Consider the following 27,859-nt stretch of genomic DNA (forward strand, 5'->3'; position numbering starts at 1 on the left):
ATTGGAACTTACGAGTACATGAGTTAAAAAGCAGATAAAATTCTTACATTTTACGTTTGATTTGTAATATTCAGTAATTACGATCTAGAACTCAAAATCCATACCAATGGCCAGTTTTTATGATTTTTCAGCAGTTCTTATTGTAAATCTTGACTCTGTGAAAGGTTTTAATCATGGTGGAAATCCATGACTTTCCAGGTGTGCGGATACACTGTGTTCACTTTTAGACAAAATTTAAGTTAGCTTTTAAAACAATAAAACAGCATAACCACCAAATAGAACACTTTATAGATGAACTTTTGCAAACAGCTACCAATCTAAAGTGGGTAAATTAATATTTTTGTACAAAAAATATCAAGAGACAAAATTAAAATTGTTTTTATTTAATGAACTTGATACAAAATTAATGATATCTGAAGGGAAAAAATTCATTTATAGTAAATAATTAACAAATAATTTCTTGTAAAATACCATTTTTATTTAATAACTCAAGAAAATATGTAAAATATAATAAATTAAGTATGACAAGTAAATCTTCATAAATGCAACATCGTGCTGTTTAGGAAGAATATTTACAAAAGATTTTTTTTTTTTTTTTAATTACACCAGGAAAAAGATATTGGAAACCCTTGGAGAGTGCTGAGATTATTCAACTATTTTAAAATTATTAAAGATAAACAAAATGTTTCAATAATTCGTAGGAAAAAAATCTGCTAAGACAAGTACAGGTAAAACATTAAATTTACAATTGAAAAACATACAAAACAATATCTTTCAAATAAGAAAGAAATTATGGGAAATTTGCTGTAAATGCAATTTTGTTGTTTAATAGGAAATTCTATGCTTACAGAAAACAACAGAAGTTTATGCTATTCAGTGAGATAGTCTTTATCAATGAAATTTGTTTGGCAGAAAAGATAACAATTTATTTTTTAGCTCAATAGCTAGTGGAACTTAGAGGCAATTTTTTTCTGCCTTATTATGTACAGAAAGATCACTTGATAATAAGTTTCATGGAGCTAGACTAAATTTTGAGATTTTAAAAATTGGCTACCATACCATCTTTTTTAATTTATAACTTGATTTCAACCAAAGATGATTAAGAAGTATTAATATGTTAAAACAATTTTAAAAATAGGTATTGCAAAGTATTTGCAATGATTAAATATTCAGAGTTTTAAAACCGCTAATGAGAATGGTAATAGTATTAAAAACTAATGGATGCTTTAAAGTGATGATGCAGAGCTTTTATAAACAAAGCATGAAGCAGACTCTTTACAACCAATGCTAGTACATATGCATTAACATAATCTAACAAATTACCAATACTTAAAATCAGTAATTCTACTACCATCTTACAGAATTTAAGATTCTTGAATTATGTTGCATAATTCAAAACATGCATTTAAATTAAAGTTGAAATAAAAATGTCAAATAGCAAATAATCAATATAATATGTTTTTAGTGAAATAATTTTAATATAATTATCATATAAAAAGAAATGTCCTTCCCCATGACTCGAACGGCTGCTCACTTCTGTGTGACATGGGGATATTAAAATATCGAATTGATATAGTTCATTCAAATAAACAAATAACATGTTTTGGCCACAATTTTCTTAACAAACATGCAACTACAAAGTGCCAAATGTACACTAGTTGAAACATCAAAGGTATAAAGCTATATATTAAACACAATCCAGGAAATAATGCACTAAGTATACCACATTTTTTTACACCCACCAAGACTAAAACTTTGAAACATACATTTAATAATGACACACTTAAATGTTAAATTACTTCGCTAATTGATTGCTTAGTTGTAAGAATGAAAAAAAAAAAAAAAAAGATCAGTGCAAAATTTTTTCCAAACATTCATATACAGTCATGAATTTATTTAAAAAATAAAATTTCAGAACTGTAAATGAAAAAAATGTTTCGTTTTAGTTGGTTGCTCTCATTTTCTTTGAGACAAATTTTAAGTCACAAAACCGAAAAAGCGATGGTAAGACATTGGCATCATACAAACCTGGATCTATAAATTTTGGGCCCAACTGCAAACAAAATCTATATGGCTCCTTCCAGAGGCCAGCAATGTATATTTGCAATGTTAATAAGTCTTAGTGCTAGTTTTTGTTCACTTTTTTCTCTAAATTTTTGGGCCCTTTAAGGATATGGGCCTCCCCCCGCACTGCAGGTACGCAGATCCAGGTCTGGCATCATAACACTAGAAATAAATTTTTCTATTTTTCCTAGATTATGCTAGTACATAAACATATAACAAATATTTGCTTCAATTTGCTTTTAAGGTATGCAACTCTAATACATGTTTTGCACTAGAGAAATGTGTAATTTTCAACAAAAATGAGACAATTTTGATGAACTACAACAAACAGCAAATAATGTTTGCAATTACACATGATTTGCAGTTGAAAGCATTTGATTATTACCTATGCTTTTGACAGTCTGAAACTTTGAGTAAATTGTAATGCTAGTTTTTGTGTACTTTACTAAGAACAATAAAACTTTAAATTTGTAGTAAGAAATATTTTAAGAAATTAGTATCATGTTGAAAATGCGGACAATATACTATAAATCAGTTTTGAAATATTATGAGGCAAAAACTTCAGCATTAAATATAGTACATAACCACAAATGTGGTGCAAAGACTTCTCGGTTTTAATTGTATATCATCTAAAAATATTTAGTACCATAAATACTAACTATAATTATTTAATAGCAATATTCTGAATTCTCAGACACATCCCAGGCAAGCATTCATCTTATGTATTATTAAATCCAAAGTAATATCTAAATAGATTTACAAATAACATCGACATAGAACTGGAACATTATAACCTCAAAACTCTCCAATGTTACAACATAAGTTACACTAAATATTCTCTAAATGCTTAAAACATATCCACTCAAAAATTCAAATGCTTTCAAAAACAAAGAATATAGGAAAAGAAATAATAAATACAACCCCCAAAAGAAGTCTATACATGGATGGAAGTTAACGTTTCTTATAAGTGAAATAAATGAGTGATTACATAAGTTTTGTTTTCACCTCTGGGGAAAATTAAAACCAGCCATATGCCTATGAAGAGATTATATCCAGAAGTTCTTTTCAATTCTGTATCCGTGCAAAAGGAAACAATTTACAATAAAAATGGAAAAGAAATCACGTGTGAAGACTTCAATGCCTTAAGGCATGTTCTCTAAGAAACACTTCATAGGCTTCAGATATTTCTTCAGGCATTTCATCTCCAGGATTATCATCATACAAACTAGACAAATGAAGGAAAAAAAAATCACATTAATATCAAGTATTATGCAATGTTTTTCAGACTGAAATAAATTTTAAAACTATACACATCATCAAATATAAGGTACAATCTTTATTCATTGTTTTTCATGGGGTTCATGTCGACACGAAAAAAAAAATTCAGGGGACAATCTAGACAGAAACTAGGTCTGCTTATGAACACTTCACAAAACTCGAACCCCTAAAACGGACCTTTCACAAATATCCCAGATTTAAAGTTCACAAAGCGGTTACTGTAAGTTGTTTTTCTCTGATCACCTAGCCATTCTCAGCGGAATGAGTACCGTGCAAGATTGCTAGTATCGGAGGGTCCAATCCTGACACCAAAGATCGCCTCAAACTGAGTTTTTTAGGACTTCAAAAATTTCTGGGAAGCATACCTGACCCCCCCCCCCCCCCCGACTTCACAGAAGATATCCTTCCATCAAAGCAATAAATTGCACATTAAGAATCTTTCAATATTATACGTAACTTACATTTTATAAGTTTATCCTATTTATTTTTTAAGCACTTTTATTATACTTGATCTCATTGTCACGGAGAAATCTGAGAACCCGTTTTGCTTATATCTCTGCAACTAGACCATTTAGACTTTTTGTTTGTGTGTGTGTCTGTGTGGGGGAGGGGGTAGACAAATGGTGCAAACTCAAGACATATTGTTGTAAGATAGCAACAAAATATATATAAATGCATTTTAAACATGCTTCTGAAATTCGAGTGTGGGAGGTGGGGGGGGGGGGGGGGGGGTTAAACATCTCCCCTTGGTCCCTGAAATGACTATGGCTCTGGCACCTAACCCTCGCAGACGCAAAAGTATAACAAAGCCAAGGGGACAGAAATGTCTCTCTGTACAATATTTCAGGTCATTTTTTTGTTTTCCAGGTTTGAAGGTCAAATTTATGAAATTCGACTTTTCCCTGATCTTTTGAGGACAACATGAATTCCTTGATATTTCCAGCTTTCCCTGGAGCTTACAAACCCTGACAAGAGAATAAAACCATGGTTTGAAAAACAGCCCCTCTTAAAACAGATTTTAATAAAGGCAAATTTTAAAATAACTAGGTGTTTAGAAAAGTAATTTGCATATTTTCTGTCCAATTTCTTTAAAAGATACTTACTCAAAATCATCCGCATCCACAGGAAGATTACTAGCATACTGACTTTGCAGAAACATTAGCTCTTCATGTGTCATAGGTTTCCCATCAGGTCCATACATCACTGGCTCATCCTATGATTTATTAACACTTTTTAGTATTTCTATGTAATACTGTGGATTTTTTGTTATGAATTGAATTATTTCAAGGCAAGAAAATTATTTCTCAAAAATTATTACAGGGTCATTCCATAGAAATGTCAACCTCAACCTCAGAAATTTTTTTTCAACAAAGCCCTAATTGTGACTTATCATTTCATTCAGCATACTTTCTAGTACATTAATCCAGTAACAGTTTGCAAAAATTTCATTCGGTATTTTTCTTCTAGCTCTAAACATGCGAGGTTGTAGAAAAGGCTTAAAATACGCTAAAAACATGCGTCTAAGTTTTCTTGTGTAACGTAAAATTTTTTGCAAATTTTTAAAAGAGCTATTTTTATTCTAAAAGATTAGATGTTGGTCTAATAAAATTGACTTTTTTTTTCAGGGGTCTGGCCAGAGGATATTTGGGTCCGTTAACGGACCCTTCACAAAAATCCGATCAACCAAAACGGACCTTTCACAAAATCCCGATCAAACAAAACGGACCTTTCACAAAATCCCGATCAAACAAAACGGACCCTTCACAAAATTCTGATAAACAAGATCGGATCTTTCACAAATTGTTTATTGAAAGAGCAAATCTGAAAGCAAAATAACGCATATTTCTGTGTATAAACCGCATATTTCTGTGTATAAACCGATAATTTTTGGAACCTTTTTTGAAGTCAAATTAGAGGGATCAGCTTATATAAAATCGACTAATTTTGAAAGAAAAAAAATCGGCACTCTTGCGATGCTCCTTCTCCTGCAAGCAATAAATAATTGCTACTGCCAAATAAATATAATGGTTGTTTGTTTGTTTTATCACAGCTAATTAGCAGCGGTGTTGTTGTAAACTTTTCTGAAAAGGCATTGGTAAGCACTTTTCTCCCCACTCATGATTTAATAAACAATAATAATATATATCTGCGAAATGAACTTAGAACTGCAAAGGGATAGTAAGGGTGAGGAAAAAATATGATCGCTTCAGATAGGGTTACCAACTTCAAAACTATCACCACTTAGCGTCTGGCGTAGAACCTTTATATTGACTTCATTAGAAAATATTCTCATCATTTTGTCGGCTTGTCAATATTTGCGTTTTTACGGTGCTGTGCAATGTTTAATTGTTATTTTGGGAGAAAATTATATGGGTTTTGATTTTTCAATGCTAACAAGGCTGATTAACTTTAAATAAACTCTTTTAATTAACTTTTTTTTTTAGATGTCTACATTTTGAAAAATGCAATCTTTTAACATCCGATAGGAGAATCATATTTTGTTCTTTTTTCGAGCTAACTTCGCTTTATTAGGATGCAAATAAATGAAATTCTCTTTATTTCTGTTAGAACTCTCATTTCAAGTTTTTAAAGCAAAATTCCATTTTCTGTTAAAGGTCAAAAAATAAAATGCTGAATAGATGGTTTATTTTATCTATTTATGTATTTTATTTATTTATTTATTTTTTTTTTTCCTTCAACTGTGTCCACAGATGTTAATGAAATGTTTATTATAGGACTTAAAATGCAATTTTAAAATAATTTAATCAAAAATATTTCTTTTACAAGTCGTTTTTATACTTTTGATGCCTTCACTTTGAGAATTGCGATCTCTTTGCAACCGCTATCGGATTTTTGATGTTTATTACGCTTTGTTAAGAGGTAAACAATTAAAATAACTTTTTATTTTCGTTAAAATCACGGAATTTATAAGTTTTAAACGAAATTCTGTGCTTTTTAAGAGTGTCTTGGGTCACAAAGTTGAATGCTGAACCCTATTCTGAATTTTATGTTATTTATTTATTTTTTTTGTTACAATTATTTTAAATACTGGACAGAAATATTTGTAGTATAATTTAACATAATGTAGAATGGTAGATAAATATTGCTACTTGAGAGAGCGATGCCCCCCCCCCCCCCGCCAAATATCAGAAAAACACTCCAAAATGATATTCTCAACATAGAAGAGGAAAGCACTCAACTTTAAGTTTAATTGATGCAGTTTATGCCATCTCTTAGTTATAAAATTTCGTTTTAACAAAAAAAAAAATTTTTTTTTTGCAAAATTATTTGATTTTTCACAAAATTTATTCATTTTTCACAAAATTATTTAATTTTTCACAAAAAACGGACCCTGTGAAAAATCTTGGACAGACCCCTGTTTTTGCATACATTATAAGATAAGTATTTTAATTAGTTTGGTTATTTCACTGAAAATATTTACGTTACGTTAGTCACGAAAATGAACTATTTTCTGCATAAAAACTAAACCAGATGATTGAACCAAACATCACTTTTTATTTTCTTACATCTATGTCATATCTACTTAAAAAGTGCAAAATATTAATTTTTGTATCAGTAGATATAAAATAATTAGTGTGACTAACGTAACATTTGAGATGTGACTAACGTAACAGTTTGCATGTGACTAACGCAACATTTTAAAAATGACTGCTAATATTTAAAACTTATTTAATTTAATGTACATTTTCATGAACAATTTTGAATAAGTAGGCATTCTACATTGATAAAAAATATAAAGGGTGAAAAATACCAGTAATATTACATTGTAGACCTTCTGTCTATTTAGAAAAATACTTTTTTAAATGTCTTTAAAAATATACTTTTAATGTAAAGAATTATTATTAAAAAAAAAGGGTGAGTAAAGCAAAATGAGTACTCTGCTGAATGTGCGTGCATTCAACACAAGAATCCAAGCTAAATAATTAAGAAAATAGAAAGAGTTTTAACAAAGAAGAACGTCTATTTTTTAGAAAATACATCTCCACCTATTATTAAAATGAAGTAATGGCAGCTCGTTGGAAAACATTTGAAGATGTTGCATGATAGAGTGAAAATAAGCACTGCTGCCATATAATTCAGAAAATGCAAGAATAATCATTTATAAATTCAAACATTTGCGGTGATATCCGGAATTAAAATTCATTCTGCAAAAATGTTTGAATATATTTTTTTAAATGTTACATTTTGATTCAGGATGCAAAACACTATTCGTTCGATGAATCAGTATACCTTAAAAAATAACATGCCGTTGAAAAGTACTACGGTGTTTCTTATGACAATAACTAGTATATCGGCAGAATACTAGAATTTGGTGAAACTATCAACCTGTATAAAGTTAACTTTTTAAAAGAGAGATATTTAGAATTTAATTAGCCCAAAAATGATGTTATTCAGTTTGTGAAAGCAGTTTTTTTGTTTATTTTTTCTCGCACATTCAAATTGTGTTAATTGAACTGAATCCTTCCATTCAATTTTTTACACTAATGTAGAAAAAAAGCAAAGAAAGAACCATAATGCAGCACAAAGGAGGTTTCTTAAAAGTGTAAAAGTAATATAAGAGCAAACGATTAATTACAAAAAGTTTTTTACATGCATTCATTGCTTGTTAACCGATGGTTACGTTAGTCACACACAGTTTTTTGTAAACACACCATTAAGGGCCAAAAAAGATTTATGTGTAATAAATCTGTAGTATATTTTTTAAAATAGACTGTTTACCTCTTACAAATATATCGGCCAATTTTAAATGCCTGCGTAACTTTCAGAAAAATTTGCCTCGTAACATAGGCATTGTTTCTCAGGGTTGCAAAAATGTTACGTTAGTCACGATGCCTTTTTTGGCAAAAAAATACCTGCCAGCGCTTATTTTGCTTCAAATTCTTGTTGAAAAATAGTCACTTTGTACATTTTAAATCTGCATATTAAATCAAAAAACATTTATTTTTACTCCTGGAGTAAGAAAAAAGAGTAAGGAAATCACCTGCGAATGTTACGTTAGTCACTATGGAATGACCCTACAATAATCTTTTTTCAAGATTTAAGTGATGCAGATATCATTTTATTCTGAATACCTTTTTTTGATTCGTCGACGGTTAACTTTTCTTTAATAAGTTTTGCAAACCAGCAAGGTTTCATTTTTTTAGCAGAAGTTTTCAATTCGAAAAACTAGCTATACAAATACTAAAATTTTTATTGTGATTATAACACATGTAAATAATCATAATAAAATCATGATTTTTTTTAAAATTTACTATTTATAAATTTTTAATGAATTTCTTAATTATTTATGCATCAGTTTTGGCAAGGAGAATTCTTTTTATGCAGATAGGTAAGAATCACAGGAGAACAGTCACATTGTTTTTGCGGACCTTTAATGGTCCATCTGAGCCTGAGAATAGATGTTCTAATGCAGGCTTCACGAACTGTGATCCGCAGACCCCTTAGGGGTCTGTAGCAAACTATAGAAACTACTAAATACCGAAGTGGTCTAGATGTTCGACTTGACATTGCACTAAAAATACCAAAATTAAATCTGATATATTAAAATTGTGTAGCAAAAACAAGTTGTTGCTCATCCAATTAATTCAATGATCAATTTTGAATTTAAATGGTTTTGTGACCAAATGATTTCTGCTTGTTCAATTTGATTTCAGCACTTCAGAAATTCTAAATAAGTTCTGTAAAATACATACTTAGTGCTTTTTTAAATAGTAAAGTTCCCCTCTAATTAGAAATGCTGAATTCAATGAAGTTGAATTTTCTACAAGTATCCAATAATTTTAATGACAGGGGTCCATACTGAATGTTAGTCGATGAAAGGGATCTGCTAGCTATAAGATATAGGTAGCCCTGCTCTAATGTATTGCATCTAAATACATAATTACAAATATTATTAAGTATTTTAACCTTGTTTTCCACACTATCAAGGATCTAGAGGAAAATTAACTGTTAGTTTGAGAATTATTTAATAAATTTGGGATAACATTCGTAATTCAAGTGCACAGCTGTTAAAAATCAAAGAAAAACAATACATTTTATATCAGAAAACAAGGGTGGATAGGGGGAGGGAGGACACAGAAAATTTAGCACTGAAAACATTCCACAGGGTGGCGACAGGAATGGCGAAAAAAAGTTCCCTGACTTTTCCCTGATTAAGTTCACTGAATTTCCCTGATTTACGTTACCATGGATAGTGGTTTTCTTCCTTTACCATACCTGAAAACCATTGCATATTAAATAAAATGCAGTGTTTAAAACATTTTAAGCTGTTAATCAAAAAAATATATTTTGAAAATAAGCTTTTTTTTTTAGTAAAAATAGTATATTAAATTATCTACGGAGAAATATTATAGGAAACCTAAAACAAATACTTTACTTCCAATAACCTGTTAACATATAAGAATTCTAAGAAATTATTGAAATCACACTTAAAGACATATCTAATCATGATAAAACTGAAAAAGTTTATTTGGAAATAATTTTGAACTGAATTTTCAAGCAGCTTAGTTGCTGCTGCGAGAATAACAAGTAATTGTGAAGGTATAGAAGTAATACATTACTTAGTATTATTTTACTTATGTAAATAATGGACATATTTATATAATACAAATTGGAACCTATAAACAACCAGTCATATTGAATTTGAGCTATTCTCTAATCAAGAACTTAGGTTTTAATAAAAGAATACAGTATTTTAACTATTAAAAAATAGTGAACATATTTACTTATGTACACAACTCAATTTCAAATGATCTTATTATTAGTCAAAAAATCTTTTGTAACAAACAACATTGAAATGAAAAAAAAAAAAAAAAAATACTTAATTTCAAAATTTATAGTATATATTCTTTTAAAATAAAAGAACTTAAAAGTCGAAAAAAAAAAAAAAAAACCCTTCGTGTAATCTAAAGTGACAGCGAATAAATACTAAGATGGCAAAAAACAAAGTTGATTTTCATTTAACATTCAATTTTAGCAATCAAATTGAAAACGCCAAGTAAAATACCTTTTAAGCTCTTAGCAGTATCAATTAAAAAAAAAAATTTCTTGAAATTATGATTACAGTACACTAACTACTTCAAGACAATGAATAAAGGCAATGGAGCAAAGTCTTTAATGACGGCTTCCTCTTTGCCTGTAGGGTTGTTCATTTTACGTAGCATGGAATGCCGAGCAGAAAAATTCAAACTATGTAAAATAAACAACTTTACTGACACAGAAGCTTAGGAAGTTCATACTGTGGTTAATAACTTAAGGTTCAATACCTTGGCCTTAAGGCAGGGATGAGAGTGGTCAGAGAGCAAAAAGGAGGAAATCCCCCCCCCCCCCCAAAAAAATCGTAAAACGGATGCTATATAAAAAAAACATAAAATCGTGAAAGGGATGATATCCAAAGCCGCATTAAAATAGAACCTGAAAGCCATGATGTTCAAAAAATCAACAAAAAATGTATAATTTACCAGTTTTAAAGGTAATACGTATTTAATTAGGTATGAGTAATAATTTTGTATAATTTCTGCATTGTACCATTTCTTTGCAAGGGTGTTTATTCCTAAATAAATCTAAATTTTGAAAAAGAGGCAACAATTTCTAACCCCTGAGTCCTTGAACAAAGGGTTGGGGGAGCCAGATGTCAATCTTGGCTGCATCACACAATAGTGTCAACTTATCATATTTTTTAGAGAAAAATAAATTTTTTTCATTAAAAACATTTGAGTTTATAGTGTTAAACGAGTGAGAGCAAATTTTAAAATTAGATCTGTTTGTAAAGTAAAAATTTACAACAGAGAAAAACCTAAAATTTCTTTGTGACATACTTTTGTACATTACATTACTTTGTACATTACTTTTCATAGTAAGAATTGAAAATAAATAAATATATATGTATATAAACGATTGGTTATCTTTTTCCTTGCATTGGAACCCAAAATTTGTTTTTGAGAACTTTCTAATAATATTTTGGAATAATAAGAACAACTTGCAACTGCCTCATTTAATCATGAAATTTCAAAACTTTTAACAGGTTGTAAAGCCTAAACCATTTGAGATTCACCATAAATATTTTTTACCCTTTCTTAAATACACAAAAAAAGTAACCATGCCAAGTTACAAAAAAAATTCGAGACTGTTGGTGCTAAACCACATTTTTTGATTGAGTTTTGCATTTTTTTCTAAAATAAATTAAAGAAATAAAAATATTATTGAAATGATGAATAAAATAAGCAGATATAAGGTAGTACATAGTAAAAATCCACCCAACAACAAAAATAATTGAAATACTTTCAGGATGCAAAAAAGATTGAAATCTCAAACGAGGCATGCAACTTTCGATGCAGCACATGTTTTACGTCGTTGGCTTGATTCCAAAACGTACGTTTTTTGGCAGATACCGAGGAGCATTAAGATTCAAGGGGAAAAAATAGAACAAGTAAGAAATCGGGGACCAAAAATTTCAAAAAATCGTATTTTTTTCCGATTTTTGAGAAAAATAAGGACTAAAAGAGGCAAAAAAAGGAGGAAAAGTTTTAAAAACTAACAGAAAAAGCCGGAATTCCGGCAAAAGCCGGAAAAATCTCATCCCTCGTAAGGGGAAAAAAAATGAACAAACATGTGTCAGTGTATAATCGCACCAAACTAATTTAACTTTTTTTAATAAATAATTGGTGTAAAATGCACAGTGAAAAAGGGTATTTAATTTTGCAAAGCAAAAAAATTTTTTTTTTCTTCATTTGATCCAATTTTCCCTGAATTTTAATTATTTTTTCGAAATTCCCTGATATTTCCCTGATCAATCAAGTTCCCTGACTTTTCCCTGATCTCCCTGATCTGTCGCTACCCTGTTCCAAGATTTATTTGTGGGTTAAAAAAAGAAATCATAAATAAATGGAAAGTTTCAATTCTTGTTTTCAAAAGGAAACTTCTATTAGATGATACTAAAAAGAAATCAAAGAAATTATAAAAATAAATGCTTCATGTGCAAAAGCTACTGAAGCATCAATCCACAATACAAAATTTAAAACATATTTAATACAAAAGTTAAGACATAATCAGGGCTGCCACAAAAATTCAAAAATGAAATTCTCTGACATTTCCTGGCTTTCCAGTTGCTTTTAGAAAAAAATTCCAGGTTAATGAATGTCAACTTAAGTTATTAAATACCAATACAACATATTTTTAATTTAAATAAACCTCCTTTATTAATCAAATAATTCTTTAAAAAATATCAATAATTGTCACCAATATTTAGGTTAATTTAAGATAAACTAAAAAATTAAATACATTGATTACAAATGCTTTAAAAGATCATTAATTCCTAATTGGTACTTTTTTTTTGAAAAACAAAAAGGTGACAAAAAAGTAACTAAAAGGTGATCAAAAGCAATTTGTTAAGAACTCAAAAAACAGAAAAGGATTATCCCTTTTTACTGACTTTTACCAAAATAGCCTATATATTTCTTGTAAAGATTTCTTTAGTTTTGGAAATGAATATTATAGGGCTAGAAGAAGCAAAATAAAAATTTAAGACATTTTCAAAAAACTTTCAGTGTAAACTCTATGTAACCTTATTATATATATATATATATATATATATATATATATATATATATATATATATATATATATATATATATATATATATATATTTAATCAACATAATAAAGCTTGAAATTGTGAAGTAAAGAGCAAGATGATGCATTTCTTGAACATATAATTTATGTTATTCAATCACATTCAGTATTGTTTTTTTCTCTTTTTTCTAGCTTGTTGAAAAATTATCAGCATTCTTTCTTTTTTCTTAGTAAATACCAAGCATAAATATTAAATCAAAAGTCTTGACAGTAGAGAATAACTGAGAAAACCAATTTGAAAAATCAGACTTCAACAAAATGATAATTGTACTTACAATGCAAAAATAAAATGATGTTGAAGTATGAAACTGAAAATATCATTTCATACGCCTGAAAATGTTCATAATTTCTTCTTTCTCATACCTGCCAACATGTCTACTTGGAAAACCTTACAATCTCCCGTTCAAAACCTTACAATGATTCAAAATTACAATAACACTCTAATTTCCTTTACATTTTTATTACATTACAAGCAACATAACTGTACTAGAAAACATAGAAGGCCATTGAAAACTAAAAATAGAAATGTTCAAAAAATTACAATATCTTGATGAGGTACTGGGGTACCTAATTTTGGTCCAACCTCATACTGCAAATTAAAAAAAAAATTACTCTGCCTCCATACTTTTTAAATGTTTATACGTAGCAGATTTAGCCTTAGCCAAAAACTCTTTATTAAAATTCCGTTGATAACAGAATTGTTTCTGCATGTTTTTGGCTAGTAAAACATTTTCTAAGTTCTCGTTTGATAAAGAACTTCGGGTTTCAGTTCTTGTTTTCCGCACACAGCTGAATACTCTTTCACATTCACAGTTACTGTGTGGTATTGTTAAAATGCACAACATGAATCTAGCTATTCTACTATATTTAAGTGATCCATCCGCTGCTTTAAGTTTCCCCAAAACAAACCACTTTTTATCCACTGTTTCTTCATTTATTACCTCAAGTGGTAAGTCATCAATTTGTAGAGCACAAAATTCTGCTTGGAGTTGATCTTTGGCCTCATCTTCAGTTTCGTTAGAATTTTTGAAACTAATAGCTGGAAAGATATCTAAAAAATAATGCACATCCATGAAAGACTTTTGGGAAATTTTGTCAATGTCCGCAACTTCAGCATGCATTAATATATCGCTATTAATCGGAAACTTGAGTCTGATATAATTGCAGCATGCAGAAAAGTACTGTCTAACATCAGAATAAAATTGCTGTTTTTCCTTACTTTCTAATTTATTAACTACTTTTAAGGTAGCACTACCAATCAACAAATCTTGGTCATTTTTCTGGTTGCATCTCTCAGCATACTTCAGTTATACATACACAACTTTTGAGAACAAATGGCTGAACAAATTTGCATAAAATATCTTTGAACATTTCTAACAATAAAGAATTCAAAATATGAATTTTCGGTTCTGCAGACTGCAATATTACATTTGTTTTTTCAAAAATTGGTATCATGAAGTTCAAAAATAAACAATAAGCTTTGTTCAGATCAGAAGTTAAAAACATAAGTAATCGTTCCTCCCTTGTCAAATAACTCTGAGTACATACAGTGCTTTTCTTACTTGAACTTGGCATATTCATAGCACAACTTGAATTTGTCTTCAATTTTTTGGTTGGCTGCTCACTGCTGCATGAAGAGCTTTTCTTAGATGTTTTCAAGGGAATTCGGTATGATTCAAGTGAAGAATTTTTCTTAGAATTATCCGCTTGTACGATCTGATTTTTAAAAAAACTACAAAGTACATCCCATTGTTCTAATAACCGTTTTAAACTCCTGCCTCGAGACAGCCACCTAGTACACACGTGTTTAAGAATTTTGTGGTTTTCCACATCAAATTGGTCTTGCAAATCTTTTAACTCTTTTTTTCTCTTTGCACTTTTCTCCAAATAATAAAATATGTCGACTAAAATGTCATCCACTGATACAGAAAGGGAGTTGGCTGCCTTCTCAGCAGCTAAGTGAATAAGGTGACAAACACAGCCCATGACAATGATATTTTCATTTCTGCTTTTAAGATGAGCAGCAACACCCTTCTTATCGCCAATCATTACATTTGCATTGTCTGCACTATAAGCTATGCAGTTCTCTACACTAATGTTTTTTACCTGCAAGGTATCAAGTAATAATTTCCCAATGTTTTCTCCAGTACAGCGCCCAGATAGCACAGGAAGAGCTAGTAGAGAATTTTTTATTTTGCCCTCTTCAGTGTTGAAATAAACTACCACAATAGGATAAATTTGTGCATTCGAATCATTGCTACCATCAACAGAGATTGTAAACACTGTTTTTTGTAGAATGTCCCTTAATGAGTTTTTACCTTCTAACGCCATCTCCTTAATAATATGGCGCTCGTTTTAGTCCGACCACATGCAAATTTTTTAGCAATTTCACATTTAGGAAACATTTTTTTAAAGAGTTGCCCTGCATGATCAGCTATTGCTATAGGCAGATTATGCTCGAATATGAAACTGGTGAAGAGGCACTCCGCGCGTATGACATCACTTCCCGCAGCGTCGTCCACACGATTAAAGAATGTCCCGAGTCTCTGAGATTTTTCTTGAATTGCCATATAATCTTGGTGCTTTTTAGTTGCAACATGGTCCTTAATATCACTTTTGCCACCATGCGCAATTTTTATATCGCAACTGCAAATGGTACAGAGCGCAAATGAGGGCCCTTTCCTTGACTGTTTTATGCAGGGGATTTCTTGTGCATAGGATTTCAGAAACACTTGATTATAACTTTTTCCTTTTCCATTTCACGGCAGTGACGATAATTCAATCCAGAAAGAAAGAACACTGTTACGGAAGCAAAAGCCAAAAATAAATTCACACGAGGCGAGCAACACCGATTACGCTATTGCTGCACGTCTTTCTAGCCGGCAGGAGTGGATGCTCAACGAGTTGCTAAAAATCACGATCGACGCATGGAGGCGGGCTTAACAACTTCCCTCGTTTATAAACAAATAGCGCATGCGTAGAGGCTAGGAGAAAAGTGTTGGATGGTACGTTGAAATTGCGCATTTCTTCTTCGCGTAAAAGCTTGGGTTTGAAAGCTCAGTGATCACGTGATCACCATGCGTAAAAGCATTGCGCGGTGGCTCCGGTCGATTGTAGATAGATGGGCTTGAGCGCGTTCGATTGTTTGAACGAAAGTTTTCCATTTTTAGGTTTTGGGGGAAATTTTACGCGAAACCGTACAATTTTAGTACAGAACCTTACAACCGTACAATTTGTACCAAAACCGTACAATGTACGGCCAAACCGTACAAGTTGGCAGGTATGCTTTCTTGTTTTATTTATTTTTCATTTTTTTAGCAAGCTCTGAAAATATTCCATGACATGTCCATGGGAGGTAAAAAATGTAGTGTTAAATCAAGTTATTAATAATTACAAATACAAAAGTGACGACCAGCAACAGGCTCTGGGCCCAGCTAGACTGGACCTAGTCAATTTACAATCCCCAACTTATCAGGCTTAGGAATAAAAAATAATGCCGAATAAGCAGGAATGCTGTCATGGTCTCTTCTGATTTGATAAAAATAGGGGTGATAAAGATAACGATGTGAGGGTACTTTTGTTTTTTTTTCAATCGGGACTCATTTGTCAGATGCGTTGGTTGGCTGTTTTTTTTTTTATTTCTTTTCTTTTTTTTTAAAACATAAATTTATTCCTTATTGAATCTAGGAAAATAATATCACATTTATCAAAAATACTGTCGTAGTGCATTTTGTTTCAAATAGGTTTACAGCACTTTTTTGTTCCAATTCAATAAATAAATAAACACTAACCGCCACATATAAAATCTCTGGATTATAAAATCAGCAGCTTTTTAAAATGAATGTGGAAGAACCAAATCATTACATTACCAAACCATGTTAAAACCGTACTTTAATTAAATCAATCTCGCCGTTACATAAAATAAAGCTTTTAGCTAGCATCTGCTTCTAAAAGCTTTATTTTTACTGGAACTAGCCATATAAAGCATTGAAACCTAATAAAAAAAATTTCGGAGATTCTCTGAGACACACCAAAAAAGAAAATGTTAAGAAATGTTTACACAGACTAAGTTCACTTCGCACTTGCGCAGCAAAAATAAAACCCAAATTAACCATTTCTGTGCAAACACAAAGTGAAACTATAAACACAAATCAAAACTTTTCACTATTCCGCGCTCAAAGAAGACATCGAGGCACGCCTCCTTAACCCATCACCCATTTTTCAAATCGAACCTCTTGCGGCTGCTTAGTCGCGACTTTCGAAGTCAGTAAAAGTAAAACAAGCAAGTAACATGCCTGGCTAGAGATGAGCGTGAGATTCAGAGACTTCAGATGACGTCATTTGATAAACACGGAAGACAACTTGCATTCGATGACCGCTCACTCAACAAAGTGTGTAGAAACAAATTGCACAGCTGAACTTTAGTCGAACAACACTCTATGGCCAGAAACACGATAGGAAATAAAATGGCGTTTAGACGAGACTTGCGGAAAATGCGTCTGACGGTCGAAGGGGGATAGAAAGACTGGTTCTGCTCATAGGGTGCAATTGCAAGCAATAATAATAATAAAAAATCCTGATTTCACTGTTAAAACTTCATTCAGATACTTTTCAAGGATTTAATTATTTAAAAAAAAATCCTAAGAAATTTCAAGAAAGGTGAGAAAGGTGACAAAAGTTGCAAAAGGTGACTAAAAGTAACCAAATTTTCAAAAGGTGACTAAAGGTGAGAAAGGTGACTGACTCCTCGGCTTGATATCAGTTTTCAGTAAAACCAGTTTTAATGTTGGCATGTTTCAAAAAAAAAAAAAAAATAATAATAATAATAAATAAATAAATAAATAAAACTTGTAACAGCAAAAACTTTGAGACTATAAAATTTTATAACCATCATTTGTTTCAGAAAAAAATACAGAATGAAGGTTATTAACAAGGATGAAAACAGCCTGAAGTCAAAAAAGAGGAAAAATTGTGAGACTTAAAATTTGAATATATATATATTTTTTACATTAAGTGAAATTATATCAATACTATACTGTCTTTCAAATATTAATAGATAAATGTTTTTTTTTACTAGTAGAAATGCTAACAAATGAATAAATAAAATAAGCTTGCATTTATTTAAGATTTTAACAGATATATCAATTCCATTTACCACTTTCATTTTCCCATAGCCCACAAATCAGGTGACATTAAAACTTTATGATGTGACATATAATGCTATAAAACTTCCATATAATTAAACACTTAATACAAGCTGAATCATTGGACACCATGATTACAAAATGACATTATCAGTGTAGCTAACCTTTTTGTGGAGCAGCTGGGTATATTCTATAAAAATCATTAAAAAACTAAACCCAATCTAAAACTTTTTGAGCTTTGATGGTCATTTTAAGCACTAGCATAAAAATGATTATTTTTAAATTGATAAAAAAGTTTTAAACACAATGTCATGATTTGAGAAGATAAGCATCTTTAATCTGCTATATTTACATGTCTGTTACAATAAAATAGCAAATTAAAATAAATTTGAATGTATTAAGATCTTTGGTAAACCTGATAAGCATTAAAACTAGATTTGAAGAACGATGTTGGCTTAAATTAACTCGGATGGAATAGAATAAACATATTTGAATGGGCGTGGCAGTCTTCATAAAAAATAAATAAAGTATAAGAAGGGTTGAAAATCTTAGTCAACAAAAAGGTTTTAATGTCTAAACAGTAGAATGGCATAGCAGATAAAAATGAGAGAGTGTAACAGAAGCGGATGCAATCGGATTTCAAAAGCTATATCTAACGATTGCACCCACCATCACTCTCCAGCATTTCTCCCTCCATTCCTATTTTACCCTCTTAACCAACACAGCAAAAAGTTCCTTGCTTCTTTCTACTCAAGAAAGAATGTATGCCTCAGCAAGAATCCTGATGGGAAGGTCGGGGCAGAAGGGAGGTGAGGGGGTATTTGCACGGATCCGCTAGAAAGTGACTGTGAAATGGGTGTGGCAAAACAATGAGCGTATAAGTCTTCAGCAAAAATTTGATTCATAAATATTTAAGTAAACTTACTGTGAGTGATGTTGAAGGAGGTGCTTCATATGAAGAACTTTCAGAATTATTTGTTCTCCCCCAATCACTTTCTCTTAGTTTTATAACATTAGTCATCATATCTCTTATGCATCTGTTGAAGATTTAAAAATATTATTAGAAGCATTTGCTATGACTAATGAATATTTTTAACAGAAAGAAAAATAAAAAGAGATACAAAGGTACCACATTATGAACCTTAAAAAAAGTGAAAATAGTGACTATGAGTGTGCAGTCTAGTATTTGAAGACTACAGTAGAAACCTATTATTTATTGCAATGGTGCTCCACGTACGGTCCATGAAGCAAAGTCCGCAGTTTTGCTTATCAATTGAAAAGCACAATTAGTAGGGGAAGCTGCTGTACCCACAGACAAAATTTACTTTTCAATTTTTGCTGGTCTCTGGGAATGGATAACCGATTGGAAAAATTTTCTGGCAGAATCTACAGCTTATCTAATTTGGCAATTTTTGTCAGGTGAAAATATCAAAGTTTTCAACCTCAAAATTTTTTTCTTAAAAACCATCTTTTTTGTCCGGTGGTACAACAACCGGTTCACCCAGTGGACAGGTGCCTTTGTACCCATGGACATATAAAAAAATATATAACTAGGTCTGAGGAACTCAATTATATTCAGTACATTTTCATAAGCAATTGTATGTTGATATACTTCAAACATCCGTTGAAAATAACCTTAAATAAAATATGCAACAGAAATTAAACTTTGAAAATTAATTGAAGTTTTTTTCCCCTTTTTCAAATATTAACATTAGTGAACTCTTTAAAAAGTTATTAGTCTTAAGAGAGTTAATGATGTTATGAATAATAGGTTTTTAAACAAAAAAATAATAATTAGATTCAAAATAGTATGGCTCTCTATGTACCTACATAATAACTTCAATTTATAAGCAAATTGAATTTTTAACCAAAATTAACCCATCATAAAAAACTCAGTTTAGATTAAATCAACAAAAATCTATAAAAGTCGACTTCAAACGAAAACAGATGGGATTGACAATCTGAAGATCCTAGAACAGGTGGGGGTTACTTCAACACTATATCTTCAAGCCCTACTTCAAATTCATCATCATTGTTAAAAGCAAATTTCGAACGTTGATGACAAGGCATCATTTTGAGATACTTCACATTGTAAAAAGACTCAAGTGTGACCCAAGGAGATTAAAATTGCTGTCCGTGGGTATACATGGTTTTTTGTCCTTGGGTACAAAGGTACGCCATTTTGGTTTTGCAGGCCAGTCACATCGACAGGACCAGTTTTACAACACTAAGAATCAAAAACAAAACCTTCAAAATATAGAGAATCATACCTACGACAAAAATTAATAATACAATAAACGCAAACAAAAAAAAATTGCTCATGCTATTTTTTACTTAGATCCTACTATAACCGAAAAAATGTGATAGAATCTTAAATGTTCGTTTGATGGGGTTGAAACTTTCTGGGGTATTGGAGAGGGCTGTGACACACGTTGATCCCCCATTAGGATCCTTCTCGACGATGCCAGGAATTTCCCGACCAACATCCGTAGGTACAACCGTGTGTGGGTACAGCAGCTTCCCCTAAAGATGTTGTAAAATTTGAAGCTAAATAAATTGGTTTCTGAAAAACAGAAGCATCAAATAAAATAAACATCAAGTAATTGATAACAATCATTGGTTTGTAATTTTCTTTCTTTTTCCATATTTTTCTAAAATAATTAAATATTTTGAAATTTTATTTGTGTTCTGGCCTGCTGTAGTGATTTTGATATGAGGTGCGGTCCTAAAAGCAGGTTCGACAAAATAAGGTTGGGCATAACTGATTTATTGCAAACAAATAAAGCATAATTTTTAATAGTTTACATTACAAATCAGGCTAAATGATAAAAGTGTGATGTAAATATTCTATTAGATAGCTCGCGTAAACATTAATTTTAATGTTTTCATTCCCATGTTTCTTGTAATCTTTTAGTTCAGAAAATAAAAGTAGGAAAAACATAGGTAATGCTGCTCAATGTTTCTTTAGTAATAGCAAATGCGTGAAAATGTATGCATTTTCCGTGAAAAATGTTTTGAAGAAAGAAGTTGTCTGTTTTGATGTATATTGAATCTGTTACTGTTAAATTGCTTAGTAAGGCTAGTGAAGTAAAATTTTGAGAACTTTCAATGTTTTGCTTTAATTTGCAATGAGGATTAAATAAAAGCTGTCAACTGGGCAGAATATGAATTGAATAAAAATACATTTAGGTAAGATGACACTTGATTCTCAGAATGCATTAATTTGGAATGACAATGGTACAATATGTAGGGGAATGTGGGGCAAAGTGAAATAACAGGACAAAATTAAATGGTGCAACATTTACCCTGCTCTTAGCGCAATCCATCTGCTAATAATCAGGAAAAAGGTACCCCTGACTATCAAAGCATGTGATAATACAAGTAGTTTTCAAAAATTGAGACTCATATTGTAATATTTAGTTTGTCAAAAATTGTTTTTGTTATAAAATGATAAAGTTCTTATTTTTAACATTTTAAATGTTAGAAGCCTACTAATCCTCTGTGAAATGATTTACTTATTTAATATTAATTTTATTTCTATTTTAAATGTATTGTACAATTAGTCAAGTGCATGCAAGGCAAAGTGAAACAGTTTAAATCATTTATTGAATCAGTTACATATTCACCTATTTATTCAGTTTCAAAGCAAGTTTTATTATACATAAAATGTATCATTTTTTCTTTATGTACTTTTATTTCCAAACCAAATTTCCAATTGGTTCATTTTGGAGGAAAAAAAAAAGAAGTTATCTCAAGTATTTCACTTTGCTCCACATTTCCCTACTCAAGTTGAGAGAGAATAAAAAAGCTGCTCATAAATTTTGTGCTTAAATCTAAACAAGAAAAGTTTAAAAATTTTTAATCCCAAATTATGAAAAACTAGCAGTACCCGCACAGCGATGCCCATGCTAAAAATTTAATGGAAGTCTGTTGAATAAAAAAAATTGACGCCCCCTCCCTCTCTGATGTGAAATGATAGTTTTTCTTTGTATAAAATGCGTACACACCTTTTCAAAAAAAAAAAAAAAAAAAAATTAAGTTTCTTTGGAATATAAAACTTTGACAAATCATTAGATTTACAGTTGCTTTAAAACTCGATTTAGCGAGTAAAGCGGTTTTTACTGCAATTTTAACTATTTTGCCAAATAAACAAAAAAAGACATCAAAAAATATCTTTCAAATGTAAAAATAATTCCGCAGCTCTCTTGTTTATCGTCAAACTTGCCCAGCAACCACGCTATCATAATCCATCCGTCTAACGAAAAAAAAAAACATCCCGCAGAACATTTAAAAATCATCGTCAGAAAAAAGAAGGAAATGTCATACATTTCACTCGGATAAAAACAAATCAAGTTTCTTTTCTTTCAATACAAATCACCAAAACAATGAATTACATTAACAGTTGCCTTAAAACAATAATCCTAGACTGAACTGCTCAGCACCTAACGTGCCAAGCGACCATGCTACCGGTACCCAGCCTTTTTGAGAGTGAAGCGGATGTTTTTTCTTTGGCAATAATTAATGTTTCTCCAAACAAACAAAAAGGCATAAAATCACATTAACAGTAGCTTTTAAATCTTTATATATTAAGAGTTGCGTTGCCCGATCTACCTAGAGAACAAAAATTGTGTCAAGTGACATATATTAAACAATTAATTAAAAGAATAACTTAATAACTTAAAGAATAACTTAAATAAGAGAAAAGAAACACCACACAAAATTACCCTTCCAAACAAGGACGACAGATATTAAAATACTCTTAAGAAATTAAAATGCGAAAGATGTATTTTAAAAGCGTAACCATGGAAACATGAAATAAAATAAGTTTAAGAAATCAGATGCAAAGGATTCAAAAAGCGTAACCATGGAAACGCGAAAATAAAATGGTTGACAACCTGAATCAAAATGATATATTTCGAAATGGATTTAAAAACGCTTGTAACTTTTTTCCCTTTGAAGATAGAAGCTAATTTTTTCAACCAAAGGTCAAGAGAGATCTGGAGTAAAAAATCTCGCTTTTTCCAATGCTGTCAAAAAGAAAACTGTGGGACAATTTCTTCACTTTTTATTGATAGATTTAATGAAGAAAGTATTACTAAATTTCAACTAAGCCTAAAAAAGTTCGAGCTAAAAACGCAAATTACTCCCGCCGTAATTAAGTTAGAGCATTGAAATAAATTGTTTAGAATGCAGAAAATTCTACCCTTTTTAACGATATATAATATTAATATGTTCAAGTAATTTTTCACCCCTTTAATAGCCAATAATAGGCAATTAACGTGAAATTTGGGCCTAAATTTGAATAAAAAAAGAACTATTTATTGGATTTTTTTTCAAATTATAGCCTATGTTACTCAGTAAGACAGCACCTTTCATATAGTGAAAGAATTTTTCAAATAGTTGCAGTGGTTCCGGAGATGACCTCGAACATATAAACATACAAAAATCCGCCCTCTCTCTTTATAATATTAGTAAAGATATAACATACCTATTATATTCTTGATTGGCTGCCAAATTTTTTAAAGTGCACATAATAGAGTCCATTTCTCGTGCTTCTGATACATTTTGTGTCCTACTACGCTCATAATCTTCTAAGTAAGCACCAACAAGCTGCAAGTTAAATATATCATTAAAATGAGAAAATAAAAATTGTACAAAGGAAAAAATGGTGAAAAGTCAAGTAATAGCTACTTTTAATCAATAATTAGATGTTTTTCTGCTATAAAGCTTGATCACAGAGAGATTGTAGATGAACTCGAGGTGGAAACGGATCATTTCGTAATAGATAAGATAAACAAGAACGCTTTACTGCTTGCATGTTCTCGCCGATTCTACCCATTACAAAATGAAGTTGTTCGTTTTCACTTCTAGTTCATTCTTCCTAGTCAAGTTTTATCTTGAACTTAATACAAATGATGATTTTATTTGATTCAGGAAAACCTTCCAGACAAAGAAATGCACCATTTGAGGACATCAATCCCATGCTTGGCTAGGAAACTAATAAATTGGTGCCAAAGATATGCCAAGTGAAAATATATAGGTTAAATTTTTTTTTTTTACTCGAGAAAAAACCCATAAAAGTGCAAATCTTCTGCCATGCTGTTTACAACTGGTCTATCTTTTCTTTGAAGGCAAAATAGTATCATATGGAAAAGTAACCTCTAATTGAGTAACAACCTAAATATTTAAAACATAAAATTGTTAAGAATTTAAAGTCATTGAAATAAACTGCCCTCTTTAAGGTGCTTCTACCAAGATAATATATTGATTATAGTTAGGCAAATCTTTTATTAATTGAATGTTATCATTAATTGCGTTTTAACAAAATCAGACATTAACATTACTTACTTTAAGTATTTGGCAGGCACACTTAAAATTATCCGGACATGGAAATGCTAGAATTGTTTTAATGAGACTGGGCAAACAATCTCCCAATACGGTAATCTTTTGTTTCATAACCTATGTATTAAGCAGAGAGAAATATTGTGAATATATAAACAATAAATGTTTATAGATTTATAAACAAAGATATTCTACAATAAAAATTTATAACAAATTCGTTTAAAAATGCTTCAAATTCAATTAGTAATCAGACAAATCAAAACTGAACAATAAAGAAATTCAATTTTTAACAATTCAACATAAACACAGTAACATGTGTTCTGAACTAATTAAAGCTAATTATAACTTAGAACAAAAATTCACAACAAAACCAGGGGTCGATCCAGGTTTTATTTTTTGGGTCCCCATTTTGTGAAAAGGCAAAATATTTTTGTGAATTTTCTTTATTTTTGTAAAAAAAGACTTTCTCGTGATTTTTTTCTTGGAAAAGATTACATTAAAGCATTTTTAGCTGTCGTATCGTTATAGAAAAGCCCTAGACAGGTTTCAGGGGTGATTGCAAGTTCTTGAAGAATACCTGAAAGCTGTCAAGAGAAAATGCGCTGGGGGAGGGGGGAAGTAAGACCCTTAACATTTTATTCGTAATTTAACACATACATTACATTTATTGCTTTTTACAAATATACATATGCAAGGCACACTTTCTTAAGGTGAAAGTCTCACAACAGATTTCCTGTTTACCCCTCTCAAATACTTTAAGAGCAATGAAAATTGCACATGCTGCTGAACGTAATAACTCCTAATAAATACAATATGAACAGACTCAAAGATATCACATATTTCTTAACACAGAAGTGAAATACTCATTAAAGATTCCATGTATGTGTTTGAAAAACTTAAAAGTAATTAAAACCCAAAATAATACTGCACCAGCATTCAGCGTTTAATTTTTTGACTTTCGACGTTCTTACAGAGTAGGTATTTCGTTTGAAACTTTTGCAATTTAATGATGTTAATAAATATATAAGAAATTTTATTTGTTTGCCTCTTAACAAGGTACAGTAAACATCAAAAATGCGAAAAATTCGTTTACCATGTCCGATGTAAGGAAATCAAGATCTTCAAAACAAATAAAAATATAAAAACAGCATGTAAAATAATTTTATTTTAAGTAAAGTTATTTTAGAATTGGATTTTGAAACTCAACACAAATTAATACTAAATATATATTGCGTAATCAAAGTAAAATTTAGGATTTTCCTGAAAACAAGCTACCAATCACAAGTGTCCCTCTCCCGTCCCCCCTCTGACTCTCTCAAGCAAAAACACCTCACGCAGCAAGCAAAAAGATAAGATGGGGGAAGAAGGAAGAGGCTCCCGCGTAGATGCGTACACATTTGCGGTTAAAAAATATTGTGAAAAGGCTGCCTTTTTATAATTTTTGTGAAGGGGCTGCTTTTACGACGTGGAATTTTGTGAATGGGGCCGCTTTTGCGATGGGGAATTTTGTGAATGGGACCGCTTCTGCGACGCGGAATTTTGTGAAGGGGCCGCAAAGCGGCCCCAATTTGGCGCTGGATCGACCCCTGAAAACTATGTTACAATAAAGATATTTACAAATAAAGAAAAACATAAAAATCAATTAAAATATGAAAGATGAGAGGGGGAGGGAGAGCCAGTGCATATGTCAGGTGAATGAGTTGCGGTGTACAATTACATGTTAAATTATGGAATAAACTAAAAGAGGAATCCATAAAATGGACCAAATGAATGGCAACCAAACTCAAATTTATCAAAAAGTTGACTGCCAAATTAATAATTTCTAGCATGCAAGCTAAACTGATAAAATCAACCATGATATAGCTTAGAGAGGTTAGATTCGCCATCTTTGAACTGATTCAAGAGCATATGAGGCAGTGAGAAGCAAAAGGATATAAGTAACAAAATTAAATATTTGGAGATAACCACACAGTACAAATGGTTGGCGAACCTCTTCTCTGCCTTGGGGCAAGAGATGGTACGAGTAGCCTTAGTAGGTGTCTTTTTACAGCATGATTTAGGAATAAGTTTTAATGAAAGCCTACCTAGGATCTAAACTTTAAACGCAATTTACTCGAAACTTTAAACTGTCCACTTACATTCCTTTGCTTCTCACTGCCTCAATTTCCGACTGTTTGGCTCTAAATTGGCAACAATCGTTCGTAATATCAAGTGCAGATGATCAGTTGTTTGGGAAGGTACAGAACATAGACTTGGATTAATGCATTGATCATGACAACGGGTCAACTTTTTGAAAATAATAATTTAATAGGTCTTTACTGAAAAGCATTTACTACACAAATGCAATGTTATTAATAAATTCTTAATATTTTTATATTTTTGTTCTTGCTTGGAGCAAGATGTATTACGAATAGCTCTGGTAGGTGCTGCTGTACACAGCATGATTTAGAAACACTTTTCAATGGAAGCCTACCTAAGTTTGCAACTTGAAACTCATTTTACTCAAAACTTGAAAATGTCCACTTACATCCCTTTGTTTTTTACTGCTTCAAATGTAGTACACAGACATTAATAATAAGGATTACTGTGTTCTGGGAAGGCACCAGTAAGCAAGTGTGACTAGTTATTGTAACACCAGACCAAAAGTGCTTCACTGGTACATGAAATTTCTTAAAATAGGATCAAAAGTATACTCATTTCATAGCCATATTTCATAATTTTATACAAAAACTGCATTAATTATGGAAACAATGGAAATATAAATAAAATGAAGGAACAAATGCTAACATCATTTTCAACAATTTCCTACTTATTAGGACAGGTTTATGTTATCTTTTTGACGTTCTGGTTTGAAATTTACAATGGACTTGACTAAATCTGGTCTTGTTAGTTGCTTACATTTGCTTTTGTTTTAAAATTCTTTATAAATATGCAAATATCTGAAAATATATGCCAGTTCACTACTTTAAGATATACAAAATTTTAACAGCAATATATAATTGCTAAACATTATTTCACCAAGTATATGCCTCAACAGCGAGACAGGACAGTAAACCATTATAGTGGAATCAAATTACAATGTTATACAGTGAAATCTCGTTACAATGAATACCCATACAACGAAATATACACTACAACAAACAAAACATTCAGTCCTGTTTTAAAACCCATTAAGATAATGTATAAAAATTCTTGTTTTAACAAAATGACTTTTTCAAACATTCATTACAGTAAAATATTTTTTCTCAATAACAGTTTGAATATTTTTTAGTTATTGCTGTTTTTGGAAATTAAAAAAAGACTTTTACAAGTTGTAACGTGAAAACTCAGTTTGTACTTTCGAAACAGGGCCATTCAAGGCAGAAATCCACTCATGCTGAA

The 27,859-nt window shown here is 30.9% G+C and overlaps 1 protein-coding gene across 1 annotated transcript in view; it reads right to left on the bottom strand.

The window, feature by feature from the left end:
* Window positions 1-362: 362 nt before the first annotated feature.
* LOC129217296 (polyadenylate-binding protein-interacting protein 1-like) overlaps window positions 363-27,859 on the bottom strand; it is a 49,818-nt gene continuing 22,321 nt past the window's right edge. The window contains 5 exon segments of the mRNA XM_054851571.1: window positions 363-3,289; window positions 4,446-4,555; window positions 19,062-19,173; window positions 23,625-23,746; window positions 24,485-24,595. Of these exon segments, the coding sequence (XP_054707546.1) occupies window positions 3,199-3,289; window positions 4,446-4,555; window positions 19,062-19,173; window positions 23,625-23,746; window positions 24,485-24,595 (546 nt within the window). The 3' untranslated portion in view covers window positions 363-3,198.

The sequence above is a fragment of the Uloborus diversus genome, chromosome 2, assembly GCF_026930045.1.
Source record: "Uloborus diversus isolate 005 chromosome 2, Udiv.v.3.1, whole genome shotgun sequence".
Taxonomy (NCBI): Eukaryota; Metazoa; Arthropoda; class Arachnida; order Araneae; family Uloboridae; genus Uloborus; species Uloborus diversus.